This window comes from Peromyscus eremicus, chromosome 7, assembly GCF_949786415.1.
Source record: "Peromyscus eremicus chromosome 7, PerEre_H2_v1, whole genome shotgun sequence".
Classification (NCBI taxonomy): domain Eukaryota; kingdom Metazoa; phylum Chordata; class Mammalia; order Rodentia; family Cricetidae; genus Peromyscus; species Peromyscus eremicus.
In genome coordinates this window covers 71814138-71841826 of record NC_081422.1, presented here as the reverse complement: position 1 = coordinate 71841826, position 27689 = coordinate 71814138, and the positions used below count along the sequence as shown (strand labels likewise).

Sequence of the window (27689 nt, the reverse complement as noted above, 5' to 3'; positions counted from 1 at the left end):
GGATTGTTCTTGTTCTTTTTGCAGATGATGAGATTAACTTTTGCGGATTATAGGAAAAACTATTTACATTGAAGTATCTATTTACATAGAAGACTGCCTTATGGGAATGGCTAAGATGTGGAGCATGGCTCAGTGGGTAAAGGCGCTCGTCACCAAGTATGAATATCTGAATTTGATCCCAAGGACTCAGATGGAGGAGAAGAACTAATTCCTGCAAGTTAGCCTCTGACCTCTACATGCATGCCTCCAAGTACACACACACACACACACACACATACACACACACACACACACACACACAGACACAGCCCTTCACACATATGTACCAAATAAATAAATACAATTACTTTTGAAAAAGAAGGGCATAGCACACATCTGACGCAGATCACCAAGCAGAGACTTTCTCTGACAGTTCTTTTTCTGTAATCATCCCTTGGGCATGAACCTCAGCCTTCTCCTGAAGACTTAAGGCTCTGAGCTAGCTTCCTGCTGGGTTTCTGAAGGAGACAATGTGTTAGGCAGAAGTCACTGGATCAGGTCTCAGGACACATTTCTTGACACTCTTCCTGTTTGCCCTTGGCTAAACTGCTTTGCACAAAGGATGTCACTGTCTCTTACTGTAAAGGAGTTGTGTCAAGGTTGCTGGGAAATCCTAACACCCCCCCCCCCATCTCTGAGGAATTATCTTAGCTCTGGAATAGTCACTTTAGAGGGAATTTAACATCAAACTTTAATGGCAGAGGACTGGCCGATAAAAGTTTCACAATGCTTTACAGTTAAAATTAAAAGAGAATAATGTGGTACAAGTTCTTGTTTCCAGTTTGCTTCTAGTCTTTCTAAGTATCCCACAGTGGATAAATTATCATTGTTTAGGTTATTACACTGCGTAAGAGATCTGCTCTCCCCATTCCCTCTTTAGTTAGTAAACTCATTAGGAATTAAGTTAGATCAAGAACTGTATTTCTATTACGCATCAGTGTGAGGCTGGGGCTTTGTGAGACTCTAAGGAAAGAAACAATAAAATGTCCACTAGAAGCAAACTCTATCAATCCTTCAACTATCTGAGCAGTGATTCTCCACAGGGGGCAGTTTGTCCTCGTCATAGCTTCCTTCCTGTTGTGACAAAGCAGGCTGACCACAAATGACTTAGGATGCAAAGGGCTATTTCATCTCTCGGTCCATCATTGGGAAAAGTCAGGGCAGGAACTCAAGCAGGATCTTGAGAACAAGCAGAAACCATGAAGAACATTGCTTGCTGGATTGCTCACTGGCTCATGCTTAACTAGCTGTTTTTAGTCTGCCCAGGACTACCTGCCTAGGGTTGGTGCTGCCCACAATGGACTGGGCCCTCTTACATCAATTAAGAAGCCAGACAATTCCCCATAGATATGCCTACAAAGCAGTCTGATCTAGGTAATTTCTTTTCAGGTGACTGTGGGTTGTGTCAAATTTATAATCAACGCTAACCAGAACAGTACTTCAGGAGATGTATGATAATATCTGCAAACATTTGTGATTGCAAGGACTAGAGAGTTAACTGGCATCTAGTGGGTAACTGTACAGATGCTATTTGGCATCTTGCAGAGTACACCGGACTCCTGCTTCTCTACAGAGACTTCTTCAGGCCAAACTATGAAGAGTGAACAGGCTGAAAGCCCTTGATCTACAGTCTGATGGGGTGCTTCACAATTCTTCTTTCTAACCTAATATGCATCATGGATGCACAGACTAAGTCTGTGCTAAAAGCAAATGAAATTATCATCAAAGTGAGTAATCCTCCAAGTTGCTTGAGGATAGAGGTGGTGGCATTCAGCTAAGAGTAATGCGACCAGTACGTCTTTCTGCCTTTATTTTGGAGTGCCGAGCTTAATTATATGTGATGACTCCTGTAGTAAGAAAAGAAAACTGTGCTCGTACAAGAATAAATAACTACCCCTAAAAGTCCTAGAAACGTTAAACAAAAACGTCTCAGCTGGGAAAAAGACAGTCAAATAATGCTCACTCACTCTGTTCCTAAAGCTGCTGACCTCTCATGGAGGCAGTTGCTTTCAGACATGCTCCCACGGAAGGAGCTTGTCAAGTGTATGTACGCTGTAATTGCTGACTGGTTATGTGAAAAGACTGGAGAGAAAGAACACTGAATTGTAACAAGAAGCACAAAGCGGAGGTGGATGGGACAGCTTTTAGACAGGCAGTTGCCTTAGCAGAATCTAGAAGAGACTACAGGATAGCTTTTAGACAGACAGTTGCTTTAGGAGAGTCTAGAAGAGACTACAGGACAGCTTTTAGACAGGAAGTTGCTTTAGGAGAGTCTAGAATAGACTACAGGACAGGCAGTTGCTTTAGGAGAGTTTAGAATAGACTGAATTTTCAGATGTTTAATGAGCCCAGAAGAGGACACCTTGTTTCAATCCACTAGACACAGTTTTCATTTGAAGCCTTGATCTGATGTCTTGGAATTTCCCTTGGTTACCTATAAAACACTGCAGAATGAACAGCTCTGGAGTTAGACACATGGGGAGGTAAAGAACTTAACAGCAGGTACTCTTTCCATGCACCCTAAAAAGATCCTGGTGCTATGAAACTGGGGTTTTTAAGTAGGTGAATGGTAAGAGCTGGCAATTCCCCAGATCATGAAAGTTACAGCATTGCCTCATTCCTGAAACTAACCCGAGACCAACAACTTCTTTTAAAGGGCTACTTATCCTGCTCATGAGGGCCTAAAGGTCCTACCTTTTCATTTAATCACAGTCGTGGTTAAGTTTTAACAAATGAGTCTGGGGTGGGTACATTCAGACCATAGCAAGCCTTAGCAGGTATGTGGAAGCTTAAAAATGATAAATGAAACAGCACCATGAAGTTAGATCCAGAATGCAAGCAGGACCGAGAGAAACTCATTACCGGAATTAGCCTTTTCCTTGCCCACAATTAGAGGATACATTAGCAAGGTATTTCTGCCCCTGTGATCTGTCAATGGCAGCACCAAATTCCTCTCACCAAAACACCACAGAGATTTATATATACTTGACAGTCATTTTTGGATTATTCTTCCTTTTCTGTATTAATAAAAGATTTAAAAGTAGTTACACCTTTGTTTACAATTTATTTCATTATTGTGGGAGACACACCTGTCATGGCGCATGTGTGGATGTCACAGGCCAACTTACAAGGTGTCTGTCTGTTCTCTTCAGTCAAGTGGGTTACTAACATTGCGCCCAAGTTGTCACACTTGATGGTAGGTGCTCCTACCCGCTGAGCCATCTCATTGGCCCTTAATGAAAGATTTCATTAGAACGTACTTACTCACTACACTATGTATATCAAATAACGTAAGCATTTCCCTTCTTTCTTTCTTTTTGCTTTGTCTTGAGACATTCTCTAGCTAATGCAGGCCTGGGGACTCCCTACACAGTTAGCCTCAAGCTTGCAATTCTCCTAATCTGCCTGCAGAGTAGTAGGATTAAAGGTGTGTTACTTCACACCTGGCGATAAACATTTCCGATGGAAGAGTTTCTAATGAAAATTCCACTTCTTGCATCACTCAGCCTTACCTCCAAGAAACAGCTACTTGAAAAGACAAGTTCTTTTAAATATATCCTTACTTGGACCATATTCACCCCTGTTTCATTCCTTCTCCTTAAGCCCACTTATCCCTCCCAGTCTTCCTCCGATTTCATTTCATATATATGTATATACATACAGATGTTTTATGTAAATATGTAGAATTCTTAGAACCCATAAGTAATAGAAAACATGCAATATTCGTCTTTCTGTGGCTTATTTCACTTAATATGATGGTATCAAATTGCAGCTATGTATTTCTTCATCCATTCATATGTTGGCAGACACCTAGACTGATTCTGTAACTTAGTGTTACAATAATAAAGCATGAATATGCAGGTATCTCTGTGGTTCATTGACTTGGGGCATGTATCATGAAGTGGTACAGCTGGGTCACATGGTAGCTGTGTTTTGTGAGGAACTTGGCACTGATTTCCACAGAGTCAGGCCCAATTTCCAGTTCTGATAGCAATGTATGGGCCCCTTCCCCAGATGCTTGTCAACATTTGTTATTGTTTGTTTTTTTTCTTTTAATTTTTAAAATTGTGCTATTTTCCTGATGCCGCAGAGGTGACAGGGCAGCAGTGTTCCTCACTAATTTCTTGCAGTTGTAGATTTGCCCTGCTGCCTGAGAGATTTGGGTGCCCCACTGTGCCTCTGTTAAGGGGCAGCAATGCGGTACTGACTGGAGAAAGCATAATTCATAGTTTATATAGAGCCTCAGGTATCAACAGTTAAGTAATGGAATGAGGAAGAAATGGGGAAAGGAGAAAAGAATGGGTAAGCTGTGCGTGATGGGGAACGTGTATGGATTGAAAGCATAAGTAGAGGGCTCACTATAGCTGCAGAAATGCAGAACAGATTTTTATAGGTATAGAAATAGAAGGGATGGTCATAAGTCTTTCCCAGTGAGTCTGAAGTTGAAACATAGTACCCCAGCTATTAATACATATAATTTCAAACGACAACGAAAAGACAAGAAACTTGGAGGAAAAAAAAAACCTAAACTAGGATGTCAAAAGACTACACAGCAAAATCAAAACAAAACATGAAGAAAGCGTATATCCAAACTTCTTCCCCCATTTCGATGACGTGGTTTCCCCATTTCTTGGAACTGTCTTTGCTGTTTGTCTCTATGGTCAGAGGAGTGCTAGTCTCAACAGTTCAGACAAGGTAACTCAGTGTGCCCAACCAGATGAGAAGGGCCTCTGTGCAAATTCACCGCTTTTTGCCAGTATTCCCTGGCCAGATTCCCCAGCCCAGCAAGTTACAGTCTTGTCTACACCTTAGGATTTAAGGAAAGAGTTTAACATGGGCAGGGCTGTCTGTAATCCATGGAAGGATTCAAACACCCTCTCAAGTCTGTGTGGGGACAGAGCCCTGGGTTCCACCTTGCATTACCTTGGGTGGGGAGGTCATTTTCTCTGGCTCCCAGTGTAGTGTCTAGGTTCTCTAGCCACAGCTTCTGCGCGTGACTGGCGTGGTTTCTCTGCTCTAGTTAATGAATGCCCTTGATTGCTGCTCATCAGCCTTGTCCACTCAGATTTCTGGTACCAATCCTTCACAGCGTTAACTGGCAAGGACAGTGCAGATCCTCTGCTGGGTTTTGTTTGAGATGCCCACAGCCTGAAGGTGGCAGGAGTTGCGGCGTCATGGGTGGGTGGCAGTGGTGGTGTACATGTTGGTGGGTGTCACCAGGAGTCCCTTCATAGTAGAAATCCCCTGGTGATGTCACCGACACAGGAAATTCCCTGGCAGTGACATTAAAGGCTTCTCTGCAGGGAGACTCTCCTCCACCGATTTTAAAAGATAGCTTTGCATGAATACAGTAGGTGACCTAGTTGGCAGTCACACCCCTTCAAGGCCTGCAATATGTCATTCCATGCTTTCACACTTTCTCAGGGTTTCCACTGGGATGTCTGATGTCATTACAGTGGATTTGCTTCTGTCCTCTTCTCTTGCAGCTTTTAACATCCTTTCTTAGTTTTAGAGTCAAGGCTTTTAACTACAACGTGTTATAGAGATATTCTCCATGTGTATTTGGGGTACCTGATGCCTCTTGTGCTCAGATATTGAATTCTTTCCTTAGATGTAGGGGAATTTCAGGTATAATTTCATAGAGCAGATTCTTTATGCCTTTAATTTCTTAGCTCAGCTCTCTCTTTTCTGTAGATCTGTAGGTTTTTACCCCCTGATCATCTTGCAGTCACTTGTCTATGTTTGTTTTCTGTATTGATTTCTGAATGCAATTTCTCCATTATCTGTTTTCCATCTCAGGCATTCTTTCTTTGGCTTGATCCAGTCTATTGGTGATCCAGGGTGGTTTTTATCTGACTTAGTGGGGTTTTCAACACTTCAATTTCAGTGTTTTCAAATTCTTAACTCTCCTTTTGAGTTTTCCATTCATGTTGCTGACTTCTGTTGGTAACCTGGCTATTGATTATTAGTCTTTGTTTTCCCATGCAAAGAGTGCTTACTCATCAGTAACAGGCTACCTTTCAAAGAAATGCCCAGACACAGCACTCAGACCTGGAGAGTGACAAAATAGATCACCTCTTGAATGTTCACCAGTCACATGTCTCCCCACATTCCCAGCTAGACAGAAGACTCAGAAGAACTGCGGACATGCCTGGTAAATCAGGATAGCAGTCTCTACCAGGGATGCCCGGATTGCCTTTCAGGTGACACTAGCTACTGCTCTCCAAGCACACTCACTGGGAGCCCATGGCTGCTTGCTGTTTTCCCCTGCATTTTCCTTCCATTTCTCTGTACTTTTCAGTGGGCCCATCACTTACTTTGGTGGTTTTCTCATCCATTTTGTTGATTTTTTTTCCTATGTTGCTTGCTTTCTTTCCTAGGCTCTGGATTAGATCCATCTGCTTGCTTGTAACATTTTGGTTGTAATTGATCATTTTTATGAGAAAATTTTGGAATCTCTATCTGGCATTTTCCCCATTTCAGAACATTTGAGTACAGTAGCCGGGAGTTATAATGCACCAGGAAAGTCATATTGTCTTGCCTTTTCCCGATTCTTGTATTTGTGCTGTAAGGTCAGTATCTGTTGATTTGGATACCTCATCCGGATTTGGGTGGAAGGGCATCTTTTTGTTGAATGCTCTATTCTTGAAGCCTCAATATCCAATGAGGAGAAAACAAATTCCTGTGGCACCGACAATCTCAAGCCACATAAGACACAAAAAACACAATTATACATCATCAATGACCATAAAACTAAAAATGTTGTCAACTTAAAACTTATTTAGAGTAATTGTAGAAACAATAAGTTAATAAGATAAAGGGGGAGACATTGGAAGGGATAAAGAAGATTAAATGCATGAGGGGAGAAAGGCATGGTGGGAATTCTTTTGAGATGAAGAGAAAAAGCAACATGTTAGCAGGAAGAAAAATTCCCAATAATAAAAAATTTCAAAAACAAGATTAGATAAATGTTAAAACAGTAAAGATAAATAAAAACCTGTTTATTAAACAACAACAACAACAACAACACTGTATATGATAAAAATTGAAGAGCTGCTAGAAGTAAAAAGTTGGAGGTGTACAGAGGGCAAAAAAAGAAATAACTACAGAAAAGAAAATATGTTGCCCCAAATGAGAAAAATGTTTAACAAAAGTATGTGAATGTGTGAGGGTGAATAACAAGTAGAAATACTAATCTTAAAAAAAACACAATCAATCAATTGCTGAATGTGTAGCTAGGGCTGGGGCTACAACTCAGCAAATAGAGTGCTTGCTTAGTGTGCACATAGCCCAGCTTCAGGCCTCAGGACTGCGTAAACAGGCCACAGTGGTGCCTGCCATCTGCAACCCCAGCACTCAGGAGGTGCAAGTTGGTGGATCAAAATTTCAAGGTCATTCTTGGCTCTTGGCTATGTGGTGAGGGTGAGTCTGAGGCTAGACCAGGATGAATGAGTTAGAGGAAGAGGAGGAGGAGGAAGAGGAGGAGGAGGAGGAGGAAAACACAAATCACAAGAGAAAATGAAAAAAAAAAAAAAAAGATGTTAGAGCAGTGTCTTACTGGGCCCTTAAAAATTGGAGATGCCAGTTACATGCCTGGAGGCCAGCGGCAGTCAGTTAAACTTGTGGACTCTTGCCTTTCCTGCAGTTGATGCCCTTGCTGAGAGCTGTCTTCAACCTCAGCAACTTCCCTTCTTTGCTTAGCAAAGGCCTCTGCTTGCCACACTTGGTTTCCGTTCTGTGGGACAAGCAGACTCTTTCACCCTAGAGACTGTTCAGGTTGTATCCCTGGAGCAGATGCTGCAGCTGGGAGGGGGTCTCTGAAGCACACTGAAAGTGTGTAAAAAGTGTGTAAAGCAACTACAGCATTGAGATCAGTGCAAGGGAATGACTGTTGTTTTACTTTTAAGGCCGCCTGAGTATTAATCACCTCCACTGAAGAGATGCACTGTGGGTATCACATACACCCCACACCTGCAAAGACGAGAATGACTGATAGGTGTCCCCAGGGTTTGATCCACAGGCTGGCCTCAGACTCAGAACTATCAAACTCCAGGCTCTAGGGTAATTTCCAGTTGATAAGCTCCATCCCCAGTCACTAAGGGTGGAGTTATCTCTCCTTGTGCACTGCCCAGCCTTAACCAGCCACCTGCTGCCAACACCCAGTCATGGGCCAGTTCCTTGTTCTTCATAACTGCCTCTCTGGGCCTTCACTTGCCCAGAAGCCATGGAAGAACAAATGGAGGCTGTGGATCCCTGATGCCAGACTCCTAGGGTAGCTCAGTTTTTAAAAATAGATGATTGGTGTTAGGGAGATGGCTCCGTGGGGAAAGTGCCAGAACCCATGCAAAAGTCTCATGGGCGTGGTGGCTCATGTGTAATCTCAGTGGGCAGCAGGCAGAGACAGGGAATCCCTGGGGCAAGCTGGCTAGCCAGACTAGCCAAATTGTGAACTACAGATTGAGGGAGAGACCTTGCTTCAAGATATAAAGTGGAGAGTGATCAAAGAGGACTCACAGAATCAACCATGCACGAACACATACCCATTCCTGCTCACATACACGAAGCCTCACTTATGTGTACTACACACATACACTGAAAAAACAAAATGAATATCAACAAAAACAAATCGATATTCTGTCAAGATAGCACCCACTGAATCATAGAGTGTGGAGGCTCATGGGCCCCACCCTGCCCAAGGGGAGCCAATGGGGGTTGAGGAAGTCATTGTCTTTAGTGATGTAGCCACTGGTGAGTTACTCATGTTCCAGTGGGCAGCTGCACACTCATGCTCATGAGAACGGTTCTAGTTGAACCCAGTGGGTCACAAAGAGAAAACAAAGACACGAAAGTGGGATGGGGACTTGGTGGGAGGGAGGGATGGTCACTGCCTTCTGAGTCACAGAGTGTGGCAACATGAGACCTCTCTTGATTATTAACCTTTCCTGTCTACCAAAGGAACCACTGTGACACCAGAACCTGCAGCTGGTCTTGAGGTCTGTGAGGGGCATGGGTTTGATGTGATGGAGGGTGGTAGGGGTGGGGGGGGGAATATCGATTGCTTTCCTTGGCCTTACACTCAGGAGGCGGCTTCAATTTCGCCTCCCCACGGGAGAACTGAGCAATGGACACTGTGTTCAGCTTACTTCTCTTACCACATCACCTTTCTTTTCCTCTCTTTTCTTGTTTGGTTGGATTCTTTCATTGATGTCCAAGCTGCTTTTCTATTTCTTTGAGATACAACTCATTTTTTTTCCTTCAGCCTCCCACTGGCTCATAGAAAAGCAGCCTCGAGTCTTCCCACTCTCTTCTTCATATTGTATTTGTATCTTTTTGTTTGTTTATTTGTTTTATTTTTCAAGACAGGATTTGTGTAATAGCTCTGGCTGTCCTGGAACTCACTCTGTAGACCAGGCTGGACTCGAACTCACAGAGATCCACTTGTCACTGCCTCCCCAGTGCTGGGATTAAAGGTGTGCACCACCACTCAGCATATTTGTATCATTTTAAAAAACATTATTTAAATATAGCTTGTATTTTATTCTGTAGGTGTGTGTATCTTCTGGTGATTGTGTAGCATGTATGTGTGTGTGTGTGTGTGGGGGCTGATGATGGAAGCCAGAAGAGGGAATCGGATCAACCCCCATCATCTCCAAGCTTAAGTTACAGGCAGCTGTGAACCAACAGACATGTTGCTGAGAACTGAATTCAGGTCCTCTAGAACAGCAGCAGATGCTCTTAACTACTCTGAGCATCGCTCCAGCCCATTAATACAGTTTTAAACAGAAGAAAAGAGGAGAAATTTTCAAGTAATAACGTCCCACCTCACCAGACCATGTTTTTAAATCACTTTTTCTAAATGGGTTAATGTATTAAATGTATCCAGTGACTAGTCTTTTCTTCTGTTAAAACTATATCAAGTCATTCTACTATAATATTATTTAATACTGTAAATTGGGTTGCTATACATAAAGTATGGTTCTGAAAAATCTTTAAGTTATTTCATATGCAAAATACCTTTTTTTTTTTTTGGTGTGGTTTTTCAAGACAGGGTTTCTCTGTGTAGCTTTGCGCCTTTCCTGGAACTCACTTGGTAGCCCAGGCTGGCCTCGAACTCACAGAGATCCACCTGGCTCTGCCTCCCGAGGGCTGGGATTAAAGGCGTGCACCACCACCGCCCAGTGCAAAATACCTTTTATTTAACATTGGGTTAATCAAGTCTGGCATGCAGCTAATGTTGCCCATATTAGAATGTAGAGAGAGTGACCTGAGATACACCTGCAAAGATCCTGGTGTCCTATCTTGCACAACATGGCCACGCTTCCACCTCTCCCCTGCCCACCTCTAACTCTCCCACTGCTCCTGATCTGCTGTGGGTTGCACTGGTTATCTCCTAAGGCTCACAAATCACTCTAAATTTAGCATCTTAAAATAACAAACACAGATCGCCTCAAATTCTCTGTGGTCTGGGATCTAAAAACAGCTTAGCTAGGTGGTTTGGGGTGACCCTTTTTGGAAGTTATCATCAGGATGTTAGCTGAAGTTACAGTTGTCTCAAGATTCGGTGGAGGGAGGGAGAAACTTGCATGTTCACTGGTGGAGCACTGACCCGGACAGGAATCTGCTTCTAAGTGGACTCATGAGGACTCTCCACAAGGCTGTCTCAGGACAAGCGGCTGGCTTCCCCCAGAGCGGTGAATGCAAATGAAAAGGAATGAACGCCCAAGAGGAAAGCCAGCACCTCTCTATAATCTAACCTCAAGAGTGAGTCCCGTTGTATTTTATTTGTTAGCTACAAGTCAATAAGTCCAGCCAACACTTAAATGAGAGACGAATACAAAAGCATAAGCACTAACAGATCAATGCATCCCCAGCACACAAAAATCACTGGGACAGGGTTAGTGTTCATCTATACCACACGACTTGGTCTAACAGAGGTATTTTAGGATTTGATCCCACCAATCTTGTTTCATTACTTTGCGTAGACAAGTTAGCTCTGCCTTCATAAGAGATTTAACCACTTTGGGAAGATCAGTGTTGCCAAGATGGACAATGAGCTGTACCCTTGTATAGCATCAACACAAGTCATGTAGTAATGACACAGTCACGCTGTGCTTTGCATCATCTTACAAGTTACCAGCCATGCGTGCCTTTCCAGGCACGGCTATGGCTTTCCTTGGATTCTGTTTGTTTTTTAAAAGCCATTCTTGTTTGGCTGTCTGCTTGGTACATTTTCTACTTCCTTGTCTGATCAGTACACACAGACACATGCTCACTTCCTTCCTCAGAGAATGCCAAAGGGAATCATTATGTTGACAGTCACATGGAAATAAAAATACTACTTCTCACCCCTAAACCCAGTGGGAAATGTGTTTATTATTCCCAAAGAAGTCAATAAGTGAATTCCAGCCACCTCCCTTGAGCAAAGGGTCTTGCTCTGGGTTGTCTACTCTTCCCTTTCTCCTTTTGGCTGCCTTATGACACTATCTGGTGGCATTAACTTGCAACCCTGAAAACACTGAAAGAAATTAATCAAACCACATTTATGCATTCATGTTTAAAATAAGAATTATACAATTTATATAATTACATACTAGAGAATATAGAATTATATACTACTGTATACATAGTAAAGTATATATAAAAGCATAAAATATCTATTATAAAAACTTTTTTGGTGTATAACTATTAAAAAATGTATAAATATCCTGTGTGACCAACAATGGTTTGACATTTTCTGGTCTTCCATTTCTATGAATTATTGATAGTCTATTTTATTAAGCTTTTAATTATGGAGGTATCCATAACTGTAAATCATTCTTTTTTGTGTGTGGTTTTTTGAGACAGGGTTTCTCTGTGTAGTTTTGGTTCCCGTCCTGAATCTCGCTCTGTAAACCAGGCTGGCCTCGAACTTACAGAGATCTGCCTGGCGCTGCCTCCCGAGTGCTGGGATTAAAGGCATGTGCCACTGCCGCCCGGCTCTGTAAATCATTCTTAACAAATTCTGTTTTCACATATTCCTTTTTGGTAAAATAGAAAGACATGAGAAGCCAGGTAAATATATAAGGAAAAGAAGATGAGGGTCTGTGGGAAGGTAGGCAATTCTGAGGTAAGTGGGTTTGATTGTAATAGTTACTTTGGGAAGTAGGAAAAATGTGATAATGGGAGCGGGTTGGGGAGAGGGAGAGGGAAAGGGAAGGACTGCCTGGGAACTGTGAATGCATGTGTTTACAAAAATGGAAAGTAGATAGAATGCCCTGTGGACTTTCTGCTGGTGCAGGCAGTAAAGATCTTAGCAGAACATTTTGAAGAAAAATCACAGTCGTTCAGCATTGCTGGAGTCTTTATCCTCATCTGCTCCAGTTGGGGGGGGGGGGGGATGCTGAGGCAGTGAGGAGAAGGAGTCTCTGAAATCTGCGACATTCTGTTGTAAAGCCAGGACTGAGTCTCGTTGAATTCCTGTTTCAGTGGTTTTTATTCAGAATTATATTTCATATTCTGGAGGAAAACTGTTTCTTTATTGGAAAATATGGAGTTGTAGTTTCTACATTACATAAGGTATTTAAAACTTGAAATAACATCCTTATGGTCTATGAATATGTGGGTGTTGGGAAGCTATGCCTTTAATGCAAATCACCCCCAGTTTTTGTCATTTAATGTATCTCAGAGAAAGTAGAACTCTCAGATGTGGGTTCTCAAGCTGATGTTTAGAACTCTTGGGTAGCTTTTGGTTCAGTTTCCTCAAACATAATATATTCAGGGCCAAATATAGTTATGCTTAGCTTTGTGTATTATACATCCACTTATAAAATTATATGACACTTAATTTTCAATAAAGACAATTCCATTTTGGTTGCATTCAAATAACTATTCAACCTTCAATAAAATCTTCATAGCATACCTGGAGGGAACAGGAATCAACATTGAAATGTGGTCTAGGATGAGTTAGCCTTGTGTCTTGTTTCCTTAAAGCAAGACATGCTGAAAGTGCAGCTTTTGTATTACTGGATTCAGTTAGAGAGTTCAATAACACCAGGCACTGATGTTTTCATCAAAACTCTCTTTTCAACTCTTTTATGGCTCTAGTAGAATTAATTTTTAAGAAGAAGTGTATTTGTTTATTAGGTTAGCTACAGCAAATTGATGCTCTCTAAAAAGATTTGCCCTCTTGTACTTTTTGGAAAGAAAATGGTAAAGATCAGTTAGTTACGCCGGGTGGTGGTGGCACACGCCTTTAATCCCAGCACTCGGGAGGCAGAGGCAGGCGGATCTTTGTGAGTTTGAGGCCAGCCAGGTCTACAGAGCGAGATCCAGGAAAGGTGCAAAGCTACACAGAGAAACCCTGTCTAGAAAAACAAAAAACAAACAAACAAACAAACAAAAACCAAAAAAAAAAAAAAAAGATCAGTTAGTTCTTCCAGGTAAGATGGCAGCTTAAAAGACAGCTTTGTGCCATTGAGTAAAAGGAAAGAATAAGCATAGAAAACAATACACTAAGTTCATGAGAGAAAAATGCAGAAGAGGAAAGAAATCAAGTGAGGTGAGACCTTTACTAAGAAACATCAGGAGTGGCAGCTGACCGGTGTCCGGGTGCACAGCACTGCCTGTGCTGGGCTCTGGTTTTCAGTGGCTGGCAGAGGGGGTTCTCCCCTCCCAAACACTGGCACTACAGCAGTGCAGCAGCAAGCTGGACAGGGATTGGCTGGACTCTGGAGACAAGCTGGACAGAGATTGGCTGGGCTCTGGAGACAAGATAGATAGGGATTGGCTGGGCTCTGGAGACAAGATGACCAGGGACTGAACAGGGCTGTAGAGTCAAGCCTGGAGTCTGCCTGAGCCATGGACCAGGAGACATCAAGACAGCACCATAGTTGTTTGTTTTTTCTTTCTCTCACTATTTTGGGGGACCGCCATCCAGCTCCCAAATAAACCACACACGGAGGCTTATTCTTTCTTATGAATGCCCAACCTTAGCTTGGCTTGTTTCTAGACAGCTTTTCTTAACTTAAATTATCTGTCTATCTTTTGCATCTGGGCTTTTACCTTACTCTATTTCTGTATATCTTAATCCGTGTCTTGCTGTGTTGCTGGGTGGCTGGCCCCTGGAGTCCTCTCTCTTCCTTTTCTTATTCCTTGATCCTCTTCCCAGATTTCTCCTATTTATTCTCTCTGCCTGCTAGCCATACCTATCCTTTCTCCTGCCTTGCTATTGGCAGTTCAGCTCTTTACTAGACCATCAGGTATTTTAGACAGACACAGTAACACAGCTTCACCCAGTTAAACAAATGCAGCATAAAAGAATGCAACACATCTTTGCATCATGAAAGCAAATGTTGCACAGCATAAACAAATGTAACACATCTTCAAATAATAGTCCACAACACAGCACAGGCTGTAGAGACAGGTATAGAAGTGATGTAAAGAAATCCGAAGCTGAGTTCCTCTGTGGGGGCAGTGGTAATGTCTCCACTGCATTGTTGCTCAAGTGAACAACAACAGGACAGGTTGAGAAACGCAAGGCTGAACTGGTCACTGTCTCACTAAGGGGAGGAATGCACCACTGAAGTGGGCACTGTCTCACTCTAGGTAGAGTTTTCCTGCCTTGCCCACAGTCAGGACAAATCTTTGTCACCCGCCAGTCCCACAGCTGCTAAGACCCAACCAAGTAAACACAGAGACTTATATTGGTTACAAACTGTATGGATGTGGCAGGCTTCTTGCTAACTGTTCTTATAGCTTAAATTAATCCATTTCCATAAATCTATACCTTGCCACGTGGCTCGTGGCTTACTGGCATCTTCACATGCTGCTTGTCATGGTGGCGGCTGGCAGTGACTCTCACTCAGCTTTCCACTTCCCAGAATTCTCTCCTCCTTGTCCTGCCTATACTTCCTCCTGCCTGGCTACTGGCCAATCAGTGTTTTATTTTTTAACCAATCAGAGCAACACATTTGCCATACAGAACATCCTACAGCAGGCTCACTAAGGGGAGGAATGCACCGCTGAACTGGGCACTGTCTCACTAAGGGGAGGAATGCACTGCTGAACTGGGCACTGTCTCACTAAGGGGAGGAATGCACCGCTGAACTGGGCACTGTCTCACTAAGGGGAGGAATGCACCGCTGAACTGGGCACTGTCTCACTAAGGGGAGGAATGCACCGCTGAACTGGGCACTGTCTCATGTCTCATTGATGATAAGCAGGGATGTACCACTGAACTTGGCACTGTCTTACTGATGGGGAGGAATGCACAGTTGAGCTGCCTGCAAGAGGCCCAGATCGACTGAGCTGGGAGAAGACTCCCTCTAACCTGCTTGTGGGCTCCGGGTTTCCAGCTTTGGTGAGATGTTACCCATGGTGAGGAGGGCTTTGGCGATACCGCTGTCTGTGAGCCAGTTTTTCTGTAAAACACCCAATATAACTCACTGGTTCACCAAGTCAGACTTTGGTGGTATCCATACTTTGGACTGTTGTCAGTTCCCTCTCTGGGGTGTGTAGATGTTTCCTCATGCCTCTCCATGAATAGTGCCGCACAACACCATGATGAGCACACAAAACAATTATTCTCCATAAAATATTGCAAAACTAAATCCAAGAAAACATTGAAATGATTCTACTTCATGACTGAGTTTGTTTCCATTGGGAATGCAAAGAAAGTTGTACACAAATCAATAAATGTAACATGGCTTATGAATACACTGAAGGACACGATCACCCCAAAAGATGTAAAAAAAAAAAATATGACAAAGTTCAACACCCTTTCATAATAAAAGCCCAGGGAAAACTAGCACAGAGGTAATTTACCTCAATATAATAAAACCTATTTATGACAAACCAACAGCCATCATCATGGGAAATGAGAGAAAACTGAATTCTAAAATCAGGAATGCAACAAGATGCACAATCTCTCTGCTTGAAGTGCTTATAGTCTTAGCTAGAGCTATAGGACAAGGGAAAGAAGTTAAGTGGATACAGATGGGAAAGGAAGATGTCAAATCATACGTGTTTGCAGACAGCATGAGCCTCTATTTAAAAGACCCTGAAGACTGCCCTGCACTTCAGCAAAGTAGTATCCCAAAAAAAATCATAAAACCCAGTACCTTTTCTATATACTGTGACAAAACTGTTGAGTAAGAAATCATGAAAAAAATTCTATTCACAAAAGCCTGAAAAAATTAACTATGAATACACTTTACAGAAATGCAAGACCTCTGTGATGAAAATGAAGAAGCTAGAAGATGGAAAGACTTTCCATGTACATGAACCAGTAGAATTAATATCCCCCTAATGGTTTACATTACTGAAAGCTGTTTACTAATTCAATGCAATCGTCATTAAAAGTCCAGTGATGTTCTTTATAGAAGTAACAAAACAATCAGAAAATTCATATGGAGACACAAAACATTGCAAGTAGCCAGTGCAAGTCTTTAGCAAAAATAGCAATGCTTCTGAAAATACCTGCTGTCAAATTATACTACAGACCTTAACAGCATTAACTTTCCGGCACTGGCACAAAAACACACAATCAGACCAATGGAGTAGAACAGAGGGCCCAGAACAAACTGAAGCCACTATAGGCCCCTACTTGTTGGTGAAACTCTCAAACTCATGTTTTGGGTCAAGGTTAGCCTTTTCAACAAATGGTGCTGGGAAAATTAGATGTTCACATGTAGAAGAATGAAGCTAGATCCATGTGTCTCCCTCTTCCCAAAAATCAGTTCAAACTTGATCAAAGAACTTAAAACCAGAATCTCTGTAACTGACAGAGGAAAATATTTCAACAGTCAGACTTAAGAATGGACTGTTTGAAAATAATGTCAGAAATACAGGTAATTAGCCGTGTGGTGGTAGCACACGCCTTTAATCCCAGCACTAGGGAGGCAGAGCCAGGTGGATCTCTGTGAGTTTGAGGCCAGCCTGTTCTACAGAGTGAGATCCAGGACAGGCTTCAAAACTACACAGAGAAACTCTGTCTCGAAAAAACAAATAAACAAACAAACAAAAAGAAATACAAACAATTATCATAAGAATTTAGTTTCATTTCATGAAACTAAAATGCTTGTGCACAACAAAAGAAATCATCAGTAGAGTGAAGTGACAGCTTATAGGACAGTAGAAAATCCCTGCTAATTACACCTCTAGTAAGGTATTGATATTATAAAGAACTCCAAGGGTTGCCTACCCCCAATAAGCAGTCCAATGAAGTTATGGGCTAATAAATATAACTGACAGTTATCAAAGGATGAAATACAAATGGCCAGTAAATATTTGAGAAAAGTCCTCAAAATCCTTAGCCATCAAGGGAAAGAAATGCAAATTTAAACTGCTTTGAAGTTGAACGGTGGTGGTGCTCACCTTTAGTCCCAGCACTCTGGAGGCAGAAGCAAGGTAGATCTCTGAGTTTGAGGCCAGCCTCGTCTACAGAGCGAGTTCCAGGACAGTCAGGGCTATGCAGAATTCCTGTCTCAAAAAAAACCAAAACCAAAACCAAAACAAACAAACAAAACCCTCTGCTTTTCGATTCATTTCAGCGTAGTCAGAGTGGCTGCCAAGCAGACAAATGAGATTGAAGGGCGGCCTCTGCAAGACAGTATGGAGTGAAAATACCTGGGCTCGCTGTCAAGCTGTTGGGTTTCTGTTTGCGCTGCACTGCTGTTTTTCTGTCCGCCATTGGCCAGCGCACGGGTTTAGGAGGAACACCTCCTGCCATGTAGCTCCCCCAGTAGCCTAGCAGCCTTCTCTACACCACCTATGAAGGGACCCAAAGCAGGCTCTCAGGCCTGCCATGAAGAAGTGGCCATAAACACGGGGGCTTTCACAATGGCTCTGATTCTGTGTGATACAGGTGACTACAGAATCCCTCTTTGGAATCCTTACTTGTGCCAGTTGCAACAAAAGTTCCAACTGTGAGGTATAAAACAGAGCAAAGTATTATGAAACAGAATGTCACCACCTGATCTCCACAGAAGTGGCTGGCCAGCTGCCATGTTTTACCAAAGGGAGTGACCTCAGTTAGGAAGAGTCAATGGCCACCAAAGCATTTATTTTGGCTTTCAGACTTAGAGGGCAAACCAGACAGGGAAGTTCTACTGCCAAAGAAAGTCCTTCTGGGGAGAGTGAATCTCTGATCTGGGACTGGTGGCTTGATTTCTCTCTGTATTGAAACCAAGGCAGCAGAATGCATTGTCAAAATGACGACAGACCCAAATCATGAGCACAGAGGATACACAACCGTGAGAAGAACCAGCATGCAGACAACATACAGCTGCCCTCAAAGAGACATGTAACAGAGCTGCTCAAGATCAGGGCAGTGTGTCACAAGGTTTGTACATTCTGAGGATTAGGATAGGGTGAGTACTCTGTTACCTACCTGTGGGGTCTTATTAAAAAGGGAGTGGAATGCAGATTGAGATTTTGATGTTCATAAGCAGTGATCCAAGGTGATTCCAGATGGTTGTCATCTAATGAGAGAAATCCACAGAGTCAGTTTTAAGGGCAAAGGAATTTATTTGGGAAAGAAAACTTCACAAGACAGAATAGAGGAATTCATCCCGCAATCCTGGAAAGGTGAGGCATGGTCCCACACTGTTCTTTTGCCTGAGATCTGCCTGGTCTGTCCCAGCATCCAAAACCACAAGGGAGTGAAGAGAGGACTTCACACGTGCATCCCAGGTCTTAAGGGTCCCGAGCAGCCATGCCCCAGGGGCACGTACTTCAAGGTCATAGGTAGGTGTAACAGTTACCTGCTACCTCACTAGGGGTAGTGCTTCAAGGTCATAGCTAGAACAGCTACCCACTACATCTCCCCCTTTTGTCTAAATAAGAAAGTTCTAACCTAATACAAAACTATATACAATAGAAATGATTACCAAATATTATCTAGGACAAATAAAGGGTAATGACCTAAACAAAATGGAACTACAACCAACAAGAACAACATCAAACAAGAGATACATACTAAAATCCAGAGATGTCCAGAACATAGATAAATGGCATGTTACAGAGATTATTCCAAAAGCTGTCCTATCCTGAAGAATCTGAATCTAGTACTTAATATGTTCTAGCTAAGATACGAGAAGATTGTAACTGAACTATTAGTCTTCAACCTCATCAAAGACCTGAGAAGGAATATAATAATACCTGAGAAACAGGAAATGCATGCAAGCAATTTTTGAAAATCTTTTGAGAATAGACAGAAACAGCTGGCAGAATGGACAGTCACCTCAAGTTTTTCAGCACCATTGGGGCATCCAATTTGGGTACAGGCCTAGAATATCTGACAGAGCATTTTCAGAAGCAGGAAATTTGAAAGACCACCTTTCCTTGTCTTAGCAGAGTTCAGTAGTTGCTTTTCCTTGTGTCCTGCTCATCCAAAAAGGACAGCATTTATGCTGTCAGCAGTCAAGGTAAGGGCTGTGCTTTGCCCAGCAGGCCATTATGTGCCAAGAAGAAGACAAACTTCCAAACGGAAATGTCTTAGAAGCCCAACATTCTCTCAAGATCAGATCGGTACTGCCAGGAGCAATCTTGTCTTATGTCAACAGAATTTTAAGTTATTTAAATGCCATATTCTCAGGTCTATGAAGTGTGAAAGATTACCTATCCATCTGATGTATGTATCTGTAAATCTGGAGCATCTAACTAACATAACTGTAGAAATGACAAGCATAGGTTACTATAAATCTGTAAGTTTTATCTACCTAAATAACCTAAGGACTAAGGCTTCGCAAAAACAAGGTAAACAGTCTATAAACAAATGTACAGTAAAAGGACAATGACCTCAAAATTGTGACAATACACAAAATGTCTGAAACAGAGGTAGAAATGTATAGTGCAATATGACAATAATCCTAAATATGTATCAATATACAAAATATCTTAAACAGAGGTAGAACATACATACTGTATGACAAATATAATTTTACACTTGTATCAATATACAAGATATTTCAGATAGGAGTAGAAATATATGTACAATACAACAAATATAGTTTTGTATTTGTATCAATATACAAATTATCTTTTTTTTTTTTTTTTTTTTTTTGGTTTTGGTTTTTCGAGACAGGGTTTCTCTGTGTAGCTTTGCGCCTTTCCTGGGACTCACTTGGTAGCCCAGGCTGGCCTCGAACTCACAGAGATTCGCCTGGCTCTGCCTCCCAAGTGCTGGGATTAAAGGCGTGCGCCACCACCGCCCGGCACAAATTATCTTAAATAGGAACATAAAAGGTGATGAGATAAATATGATATGAAAGCAGAAGGAGGGGCTATTGGGGGGAAGAAGGGGACCAATAAGGGAAGAAGAAGGGCAGGAAAGGGCAATGATGATAAAAATAGAAATGAAGTATAACGACATATATGCAGGAAAATGAAATGTCACAGTGAAATCCACTGCTTTGTATGCTACCTAAAAAACTTAAAAGCTAAAAGAAAGTAACAACTGCTACTCGTATAGGTGTGCTTTTTATATAACAATATATAAAATATATATATAGCCTCTAGAATTGATTGTATTTATTAATTTACTTAAATTTATTTATTTAAAAATGTGTGTGTGTGTGTGTGTGTGTGTGTGTGTACATGCCACACTACACATGTTCCGGTCAGAGGGCAACTTGTAGGAGTCAGTCCTCTCCTTCCACAACGTGGTTTGTGAAGATTGAGTTCATGTCTTCAGGCTTGAAGGACCAAAGTGAACTGTAGTTAAATTCGTTATTCCATAGATGACTAAACGAAGACTCTCCACCTCAAGAGAACCCACAGGTTCTTGGCACTTAGGCTACAGCCTGGGCCTCACGGTCACTGCTTTTTCCTCCTAACATGTAAGTTCTCAGTCTCCAGAGGTGCTCTGTAGGATTCATTCAGGTCCTCCCTGGGCAGGCTAGTGTCTGACCGCTGCAAACTGACAGCTAGTCAGCTATCATCCTAAGGGATCAGATGCTCATCAGGTGCTGCCTGTATCCAGGCCCACTGCCTTCAAGCCTGTTTATGTCACATGTCTCCCACTTTCAGGGATTAGGTTAGTGAGCATTTTTCTCTGCTCTTAGCTCTCGCAGGACTCTGCAGCTGAATTAGAAATGCTGAAAATGTTCATCTAGAAAAAGCTAATAAACAATAGTTTACATATATAGAGATGAGTAACCATACCTCATTTACAGAATTCTTAACAAAATGTGCATCTTAAAAATTCAGTACCCCAGAACACTTTTTTTAAAAAAAACAAACAAAAAAAAAACGGTAGTTTGGCTGGTGGTGGTAGTGCACACCTTTAATCCCAGCACTCGGGAGGCAGAGCCAGGCGGATCTCTGTGAGTTCGAGGCCAGCCTGGGCTACAGAGTAAGATCCAGGATAGGCACCAAAACTTCACAGAGAAACCCTGTCTCAAAAAAACAAAACAAGAAAAAAAAAAAAAAAGCAGTTTGTTTCCATTTGAGAGCAGAATAAAAACAGGTAGCAATCACATGCACAGCTTCATACAATAATCTGGATAAGATGCAAAAAAAGTTCCATGATTTTTTTTTTCAGTTTTCAGACATGTTTTTGTGGCTGACCAACTGTATACAGGAGAAGCGATCAAAGATGTACACAACCCGAGGAGCCCCAACAACACGGGGTGTCATCTGGGATCTTTTTTCCCCTCAGTGAAAGGCATGGTTTGCTTTCTGAGTATGCAGGGAGCGTCATTTCCAAGCCATTTGCTTCTCCTTATGAGAGGCACCCCTTTAAAAGGGACCAACAATTTCTGCTGATATTGTCCAGCCTGACTGTGAAAATGTAATGATGTACACTCTGTTCACTAGAGCAACCACTATCACTAGTAGATGTCACAAAACAGAATTTGAAAATATAACCAAAAGAGAGCAGGAAAAGAGAGTATGCCGGGGAGACACAACAACCAGGTCTATTCACCCCAGAAAGCGAACCCAGAGCAAATCAAAGTAACCATTGCACCAAAGTCCAACTTGGCGATTCAGTGAGTTTTTCACTGAGGTTACTAAGAGGAGTATGGGTGGGAGGTTACTTCTAGGAGCAGGGATGACTTACACGCAGCTGCTTCCTCCAAAAGCCCACCCCAGTACTCGTGATAGCTCATGAAAGCCATAGCCCTGGAGCTCTGTACATCTTGCAAGCAAATCGAAAGTGCTCAGAAAGCTCTCTGGGCAGTCTGGCTGGCCGGTCTCCCTCCCAGCAGTGGTCTGCTGCATCTATACATCTGTTTAGAGGGCTACAAGAGTGTTCCTAGTTTTCTCTTCCCAGACATGTCATGTTTGTTTACAGCTTCCTTGTCCACTTGAAGGGAACGTTTCCACCCAGAGGAAACTGTTCCACAAGGGAAGGACAAGGGTCAGATAGCATCAACAATAAACAAAAACTAAAACACTAAACACAAACCCAACCGTTTCAGGACTATCTTGAGTGTAGATGTGATACATGCTTTAAAGGAAAAGCAAGGGAAGGTACCAGGGTGATGCCTCAACAGGCAAACCTAAACTGTCGAGCTCAAGTGTGTGTGTGCATGAGCACACTCATACATGTACACACATGTAATTTCTATAAAAGCCAAAGGAGGAGGAGCACTAATTGGAAATAAGAGACAAGGTAGTGGCCTTGCTTCTGATTATAAGGATTGTTGAATTCTAAAGTACTTGTTTATGGAACTCTATAGGTTCTCAGGTTTCTGAATGGTTTGAATGTATCCTTGTCTTGTATTCTAAACATCTCTGCAAAAAATACTCTTAAATTTAAATCTGGGAAGCATGATTAAAGTCTCAGAGTTTCATTTATTAAAACTACCCTGAGGTTTTTATACAAATTGAGCTGGTTTTTCAGTGCCCAGCTTTGCACATGATTTGATCAGCTCATTGGCATCTGTCAGTGGGTCACTCCTGTATGCCTTTACCAGATGAAAAGCTCAGGCTCTTGATAAATTTCCTAGATTAGAAAAAAGACCCTTTATCCCATTATAGTTTATATCTTGATATCATTCCCTTGGTAATAGCCTTTCCCCCAGGAAGACTCCAAGTCCTGCCACTCCCTTGGTTTCCCAGAAAAGTAACCCAGTGCACGACATATGGCAGATAATTGGTAGCCGCTTACCGGGATGTGATTCCTAGCCTTGGCTTTAATTTACAACTGTCTGTAGGATTCATTTACCTATATTTTATATGTGTGTGTGTGTGTGTGTGTGTGTGTGTGTGTGTGTGTGTGTGTCCTGGCATTCCTGTGTGAGGAGGCTAGGAGAGGGTATCAGCTGTCCTGTTCTCTTGTTCTTCCTTACCATCTTGAAACAGGATCTGTTACTGAACTGGAGCTTGCTGGGTTTTTTTTTTTTTTTTTTTGGCTAGCTGGGGGGTTAAAGGCTCATGCAGCCACGTTTGGCTTTTATATTTATGCCGGGCAGCCAAATTCATGTCCTCAAGCTTGTGTATGTGGTAAGTGCTCGTACCCACTGAGCCATCTTGCCAGTCTCTTATTAAAAAAATTAAACACACTCACATATAAATTTTGTATAGTTAAATGTCGCTATTTTAAGTAGATTGTTTTACGAGTTTAACAAATGCACACATGTATGAAATAAATAGTTCCATCACTTCCCCAAATCTATCAAGCCATTTGCCATTTATACCCCTCTTCCATTTCCATACAAACCAGCTGCATGTAGCCACTGATTTAGACTATCATTTTATATCAGTTTTCATTGTTTAGAATATTACATGTTACATTTTATATATGTTACATAGTATCATATGTACTTTGTTGTATATGGTCTTTTCTGTTTGTTTTGTTTTGTTTTTGTTTGGTTTTTCGAGACAGGGTTTCTCTGTGTAGTTTTGGAGCCTGTCCTGGATCTCGCTCTGTAGACCAGGCTGGCCTCGAACTCACAAAGATCCGCCTGGCTCTGCCTCCCTAGTGCTGGGATTAAAAGCGTGCGCCACCACCGCTGTTTTTGTTTTTTTTTTGAGACATGGTTTTTCTGCGGAGCAGCCCTAAGCCGTCTTGGAACTCCCTTTGTACTTGTGGACCAGGCTGGCCTTGAACTCACAGATATCTGCCTGCCTCTGGCTCCCAAGTGCTAGGATTAAAGGTGTGAGCCCGGCTTGTATGTGGGTTCTTTTGTGGACATATTTTTTTGAGATACATTTATTTGTTAACATGTTTTTGTAGTTTATTTCCTCTTAGCATTGAGTTCTAGTCCATCATTTCTATAGGCTACCTTTTTAATCTTTTGATTAATATTTAGTTGTTTCAATGTTTTGACTAATAGTAGCAAAACTGCCATTGGTAATGACAAATAACTTACACCAGCTTTTTTGTGTGTATATACCATGGAGTGGAATGGCTGCATCATTAGGGCAGACATAAGAGAAACTTCTAATTATTTTGCATAGTGGTTTCAATATTTTCCTTCTTGTCAGTAATGCCCGAGTTCCTGTTACTCTGTATCTTCAATAACATAGGATTATCAGTGTTTATTTATTTATTTATTAACTCCAATGGCTAGATGGTGGTATCTCACTCCCATTTTAAAAATTTACATGTCTGGATTTCTGAATTCCCAGTCATCTCCATCTTACCAGCTGCCACCTTGGATTTGTAGTTTAAAAATGTAATGATTATACCATTCTACAAAAAAGTTAGGAATTAAAATAACAAACCATTAATCGAGCCGTTTTCATTCTCTTGGTGGTAAGGGCTGTCTTGTACTTTGTTGCATTTCTAGCATCTAGCATGCGTCTGGTGAATAATGTGCACACTTCTTATCTGTTGTTATACAGTAAACTAACCTGAATTATACATCCACAGTGGGCAGGTAGTTCCAAGTTATAAAAGATAGCATGGTCACTAAGCCACAGAAACAAAGCTGATAAGCATTATTTCTCCTTTGGTTCAGTTCCTGCTCTCGCTTACTCCAATGATGGATTGTGATCTTGACACGCAAGCTAAATGAACCCTTGTCTCCTTGTGCTGGTTAACTAACTGTAAGGCATTTTCGTGATTAAAGACTAACGCGGGAGGACCCACTGTGGTTGGTACCATCCCTACACAGGTGGTCCGGGGTTGTATAAAAAAGGAAGCGGAATAAGCCAGTAGGCGGCATTCCTCCAGGGCCTTTGTTTCCGCTCCTTTCTCCAGGTTCCTGTCCTGCTTGAGTTCCTGCTATCACTTACCTCAAAGATGGACTGTGATCCGGAAATGTAAGCCAAACAAACCGTTTCCTCCCTAAGTTACTTTTTGTCATGGTGTTTGTAACAGCAATGGAAAACTAATTAGAACTCAGAGTTAACTGAACACAAACCTGGCTGTTAAGTCATGTGGACCGCGGTAGTTTTCAAGACCTGCCAAGCTGGTGAGAGTATCCGCTGTTCAAAAGGCCATGATGTCTTTGGAAATAAGACGATACGTGATCACAACACAGAAAAGCATAAGAACGCTTATTCAGGTTGGAATTCTTAAAAGACCAGCCATATTTTAAAAATACATTTATCATAAATAACCTAGCGTGAATATCTCTGAAAAATCAACATTAAACTGAGTAGGTCAGCTTTCTATAATTTTTTTATAAAAGGAGTTGGAAAGCCTGCAAAGTTAACGAGGTATTTTCTTGGATGTCTCAATCAGAAACCAAATTTTTCCAAGGGAGGTGGCAGAAAATGGGCTTTATACATGCTTCTGGAATGCAAGAATGAAGGAGGAGTGGAGGCTCAAAGTCCTCCTCAAGAATGCAGGAATCAAGTCAGCAGAAACGGAGAAGCGGCAGAGCGGCAGGAATTAGGTAGGCACTGGCTGTAACTAGCAGGCTTAGGTGGTAATCCCGAGGTAGACATAAAAGCTGAATTTCTCCCCTCTTCAATTTAGAGGCCCGCCTGATAGAGATGCGATGGCTTTGCGTCCCTTCCCCTCTCCACTTGGGCAAAGTGCCCTGTACAATTAGAAGTACTGAAGAGACAATTTAAAAGGGTTCAGAGCAAACTTTGCCTTGGTCACCAAGCATGCTCAATTTTCAGTCTTCTCTGGATTGGAGCTGCGGGAGCACAGGGCTTCCGCTGCTGCTGGTTGGGGAGTCAGAGGAGACTCTTTCAACAGTCCATTGTTACTGTGTTTGCCCTAGACCGGATCAACGACCGTTCGTGAAGGAGTGTCTTTGGTTATTCTGAGATCCTGACTGGTGAACAACAGGAGAAAAGGGACGGATGGTTCAAGTGTCTGGCTATGGTAATGGAAACGTGTCAGGGGCAAAGAAAGAGTCGTGCTCCTCACCCCCAAATCTATTACTTGGTTTGCGATCTCCCCCTTGTATGGAGCAGGGTGCTGTCCTCGAAGAAACACAAGAGCCAGGTGCAGGAGGCTCATCTGACCTCCTGGACCGGTCCCTTCTGTACTTCTTCAGCCCACGTTAGGCCCCAAGGCACACTTGGCCGGGGTAGAACTGGCCCAGAAGTGCTCCTTTGCCATCTCCTTTCTTCCCGGAGCATCTTTTAGCAGATTTTGAAGACTCTGACACCCTTGCTTTTGGTGGCACCAGGAAAGGGGTGACGCTTACATCTCAGATAAACCCTACTTACTGAAGATGCTCTCGGGACATAGAGAGTGTGAGCAGATGCAGGGCACAAGGGGGCCCGGGGGTCGGAAAGCCAGAATCGGCTCCAGCGCTACCCGGGGCTCAAGGTAAGCGGTGGGGCGGTACTTCCTGACCCCGGAAGAGAAAGTTGTTTTGGGGAAGGGGAGCGAGAAGGAGAGGCACGGTGAGTAAAACTAAAACTCGGAAGTTGTTCGGCTCCCTCTGGCCTTCGGTCCCTGCCCTCCTCCGGTCCATTTTGGAGCGCAGCTCCCTCCAGAGTCCCAAGCGGGGAGGCAAATCCCTGCGAGGAGGGGGCCCGCGGGCACCCCGATTCCCCGACCCTCCCGGGAGCTGAGTCTCCAGGAAAACCCGGAGCGGAGCATCCCCGGCCGGGACACGCCCTCCGCGTGCGGCCGTGTGCGCATGCCCGGTGCGCGGCAGCCGCGAGTAGGAAGCGGAGCTCAGCGGTGGGGGAGGTGGGAGGGGACGCTCGGGCCGCGGCGAAGGCGCGGGACGCGGGCGAGGGTTCTCGTGGCTTCCTCCGGGCGTTCGGGACCGTGGAGCCCTTGCGAGGCGCGAGCGAGCCTGGGGCCGGCAACGAGCGCAGAGCGGGCCACGGGTGGGGAGCAGCGGGGCGGCCGGGCGGAGCGGGCTCCGAGCCCCGGGCTCCGCGGCTCGGGACACGGCTCCGGCGGCGGCGGCGGGGGCGGCGATGTTCCACTGCATTCCCCTGTGGCGGTGCAACCGTCATGTGGAGGCCATCGACAAGCGCCACTGCTCGCTGGTCTACGTCCCCGAGGAGATTTACCGCTATGCCCGCAGCCTGGAGGAGCTGCTGCTGGACGCCAACCAGCTCCGGGAGCTCCCCGAGGTGAGTGCCTGCCTCACCTGGCGCGGCGGCCCGGTCCGCGCGCTCCACCGCCGGCTGCTTCGCTTCGGCTGACCGTGGCCAGCGGGGGAACCACCACGGCACTCAGCCGCCCCTATTCCCTCCTTGCTTCCCCAACCCCATCCTCCAATAAAAGTTCTTTTTCCGTTTATACCGAAAGACTTGGTATTTAACAAGTAGTTTCTTGGCGAGTGGAGAAAGGTTCT

The 27689-nt window shown here is 43.2% G+C and overlaps 1 protein-coding gene and 1 long non-coding RNA gene across 6 annotated transcripts in view; one reads left to right on the top strand and one right to left on the bottom strand.

Moving 5' to 3' along the window:
* LOC131915208 (uncharacterized) overlaps window positions 1-25319 on the bottom strand; it is a 55070-nt gene extending 29751 nt beyond the window's left edge. For 2 of the 4 annotated variants that reach the window (XR_009380287.1, XR_009380286.1), the window contains exons 1-2: window positions 25204-25319; window positions 18407-18497 (exon numbers count right to left, since the gene is read on the bottom strand). This is a non-coding gene — a long non-coding RNA (uncharacterized LOC131915208). Of the gene's footprint in view, window positions 1-15346; window positions 15438-17643; window positions 17786-18406; window positions 18498-25203 lie in introns of all 4 variants that reach the window. The other 2 variants (XR_009380288.1, XR_009380289.1) reach the window with 2 other exon arrangements.
* A 392-nt stretch (window positions 25320-25711) lies between these two features.
* Window positions 25712-27689, top strand: part of Lrrc1 (leucine rich repeat containing 1) — a 119921-nt gene continuing 117943 nt past the window's right edge. Inside the window, exons 1-2 of one of the 2 annotated variants that reach the window (XM_059268257.1) lie at window positions 25712-25808; window positions 26145-26248. In XM_059268257.1, the coding sequence (XP_059124240.1) occupies window positions 26246-26248 (3 nt within the window). In that variant the 5' untranslated portion in view covers window positions 25712-25808; window positions 26145-26245. Of the gene's footprint in view, window positions 25809-26144; window positions 26249-27271; window positions 27466-27689 lie in introns of those variants that run through there. The other variant, XM_059268255.1, reaches the window with a different exon arrangement.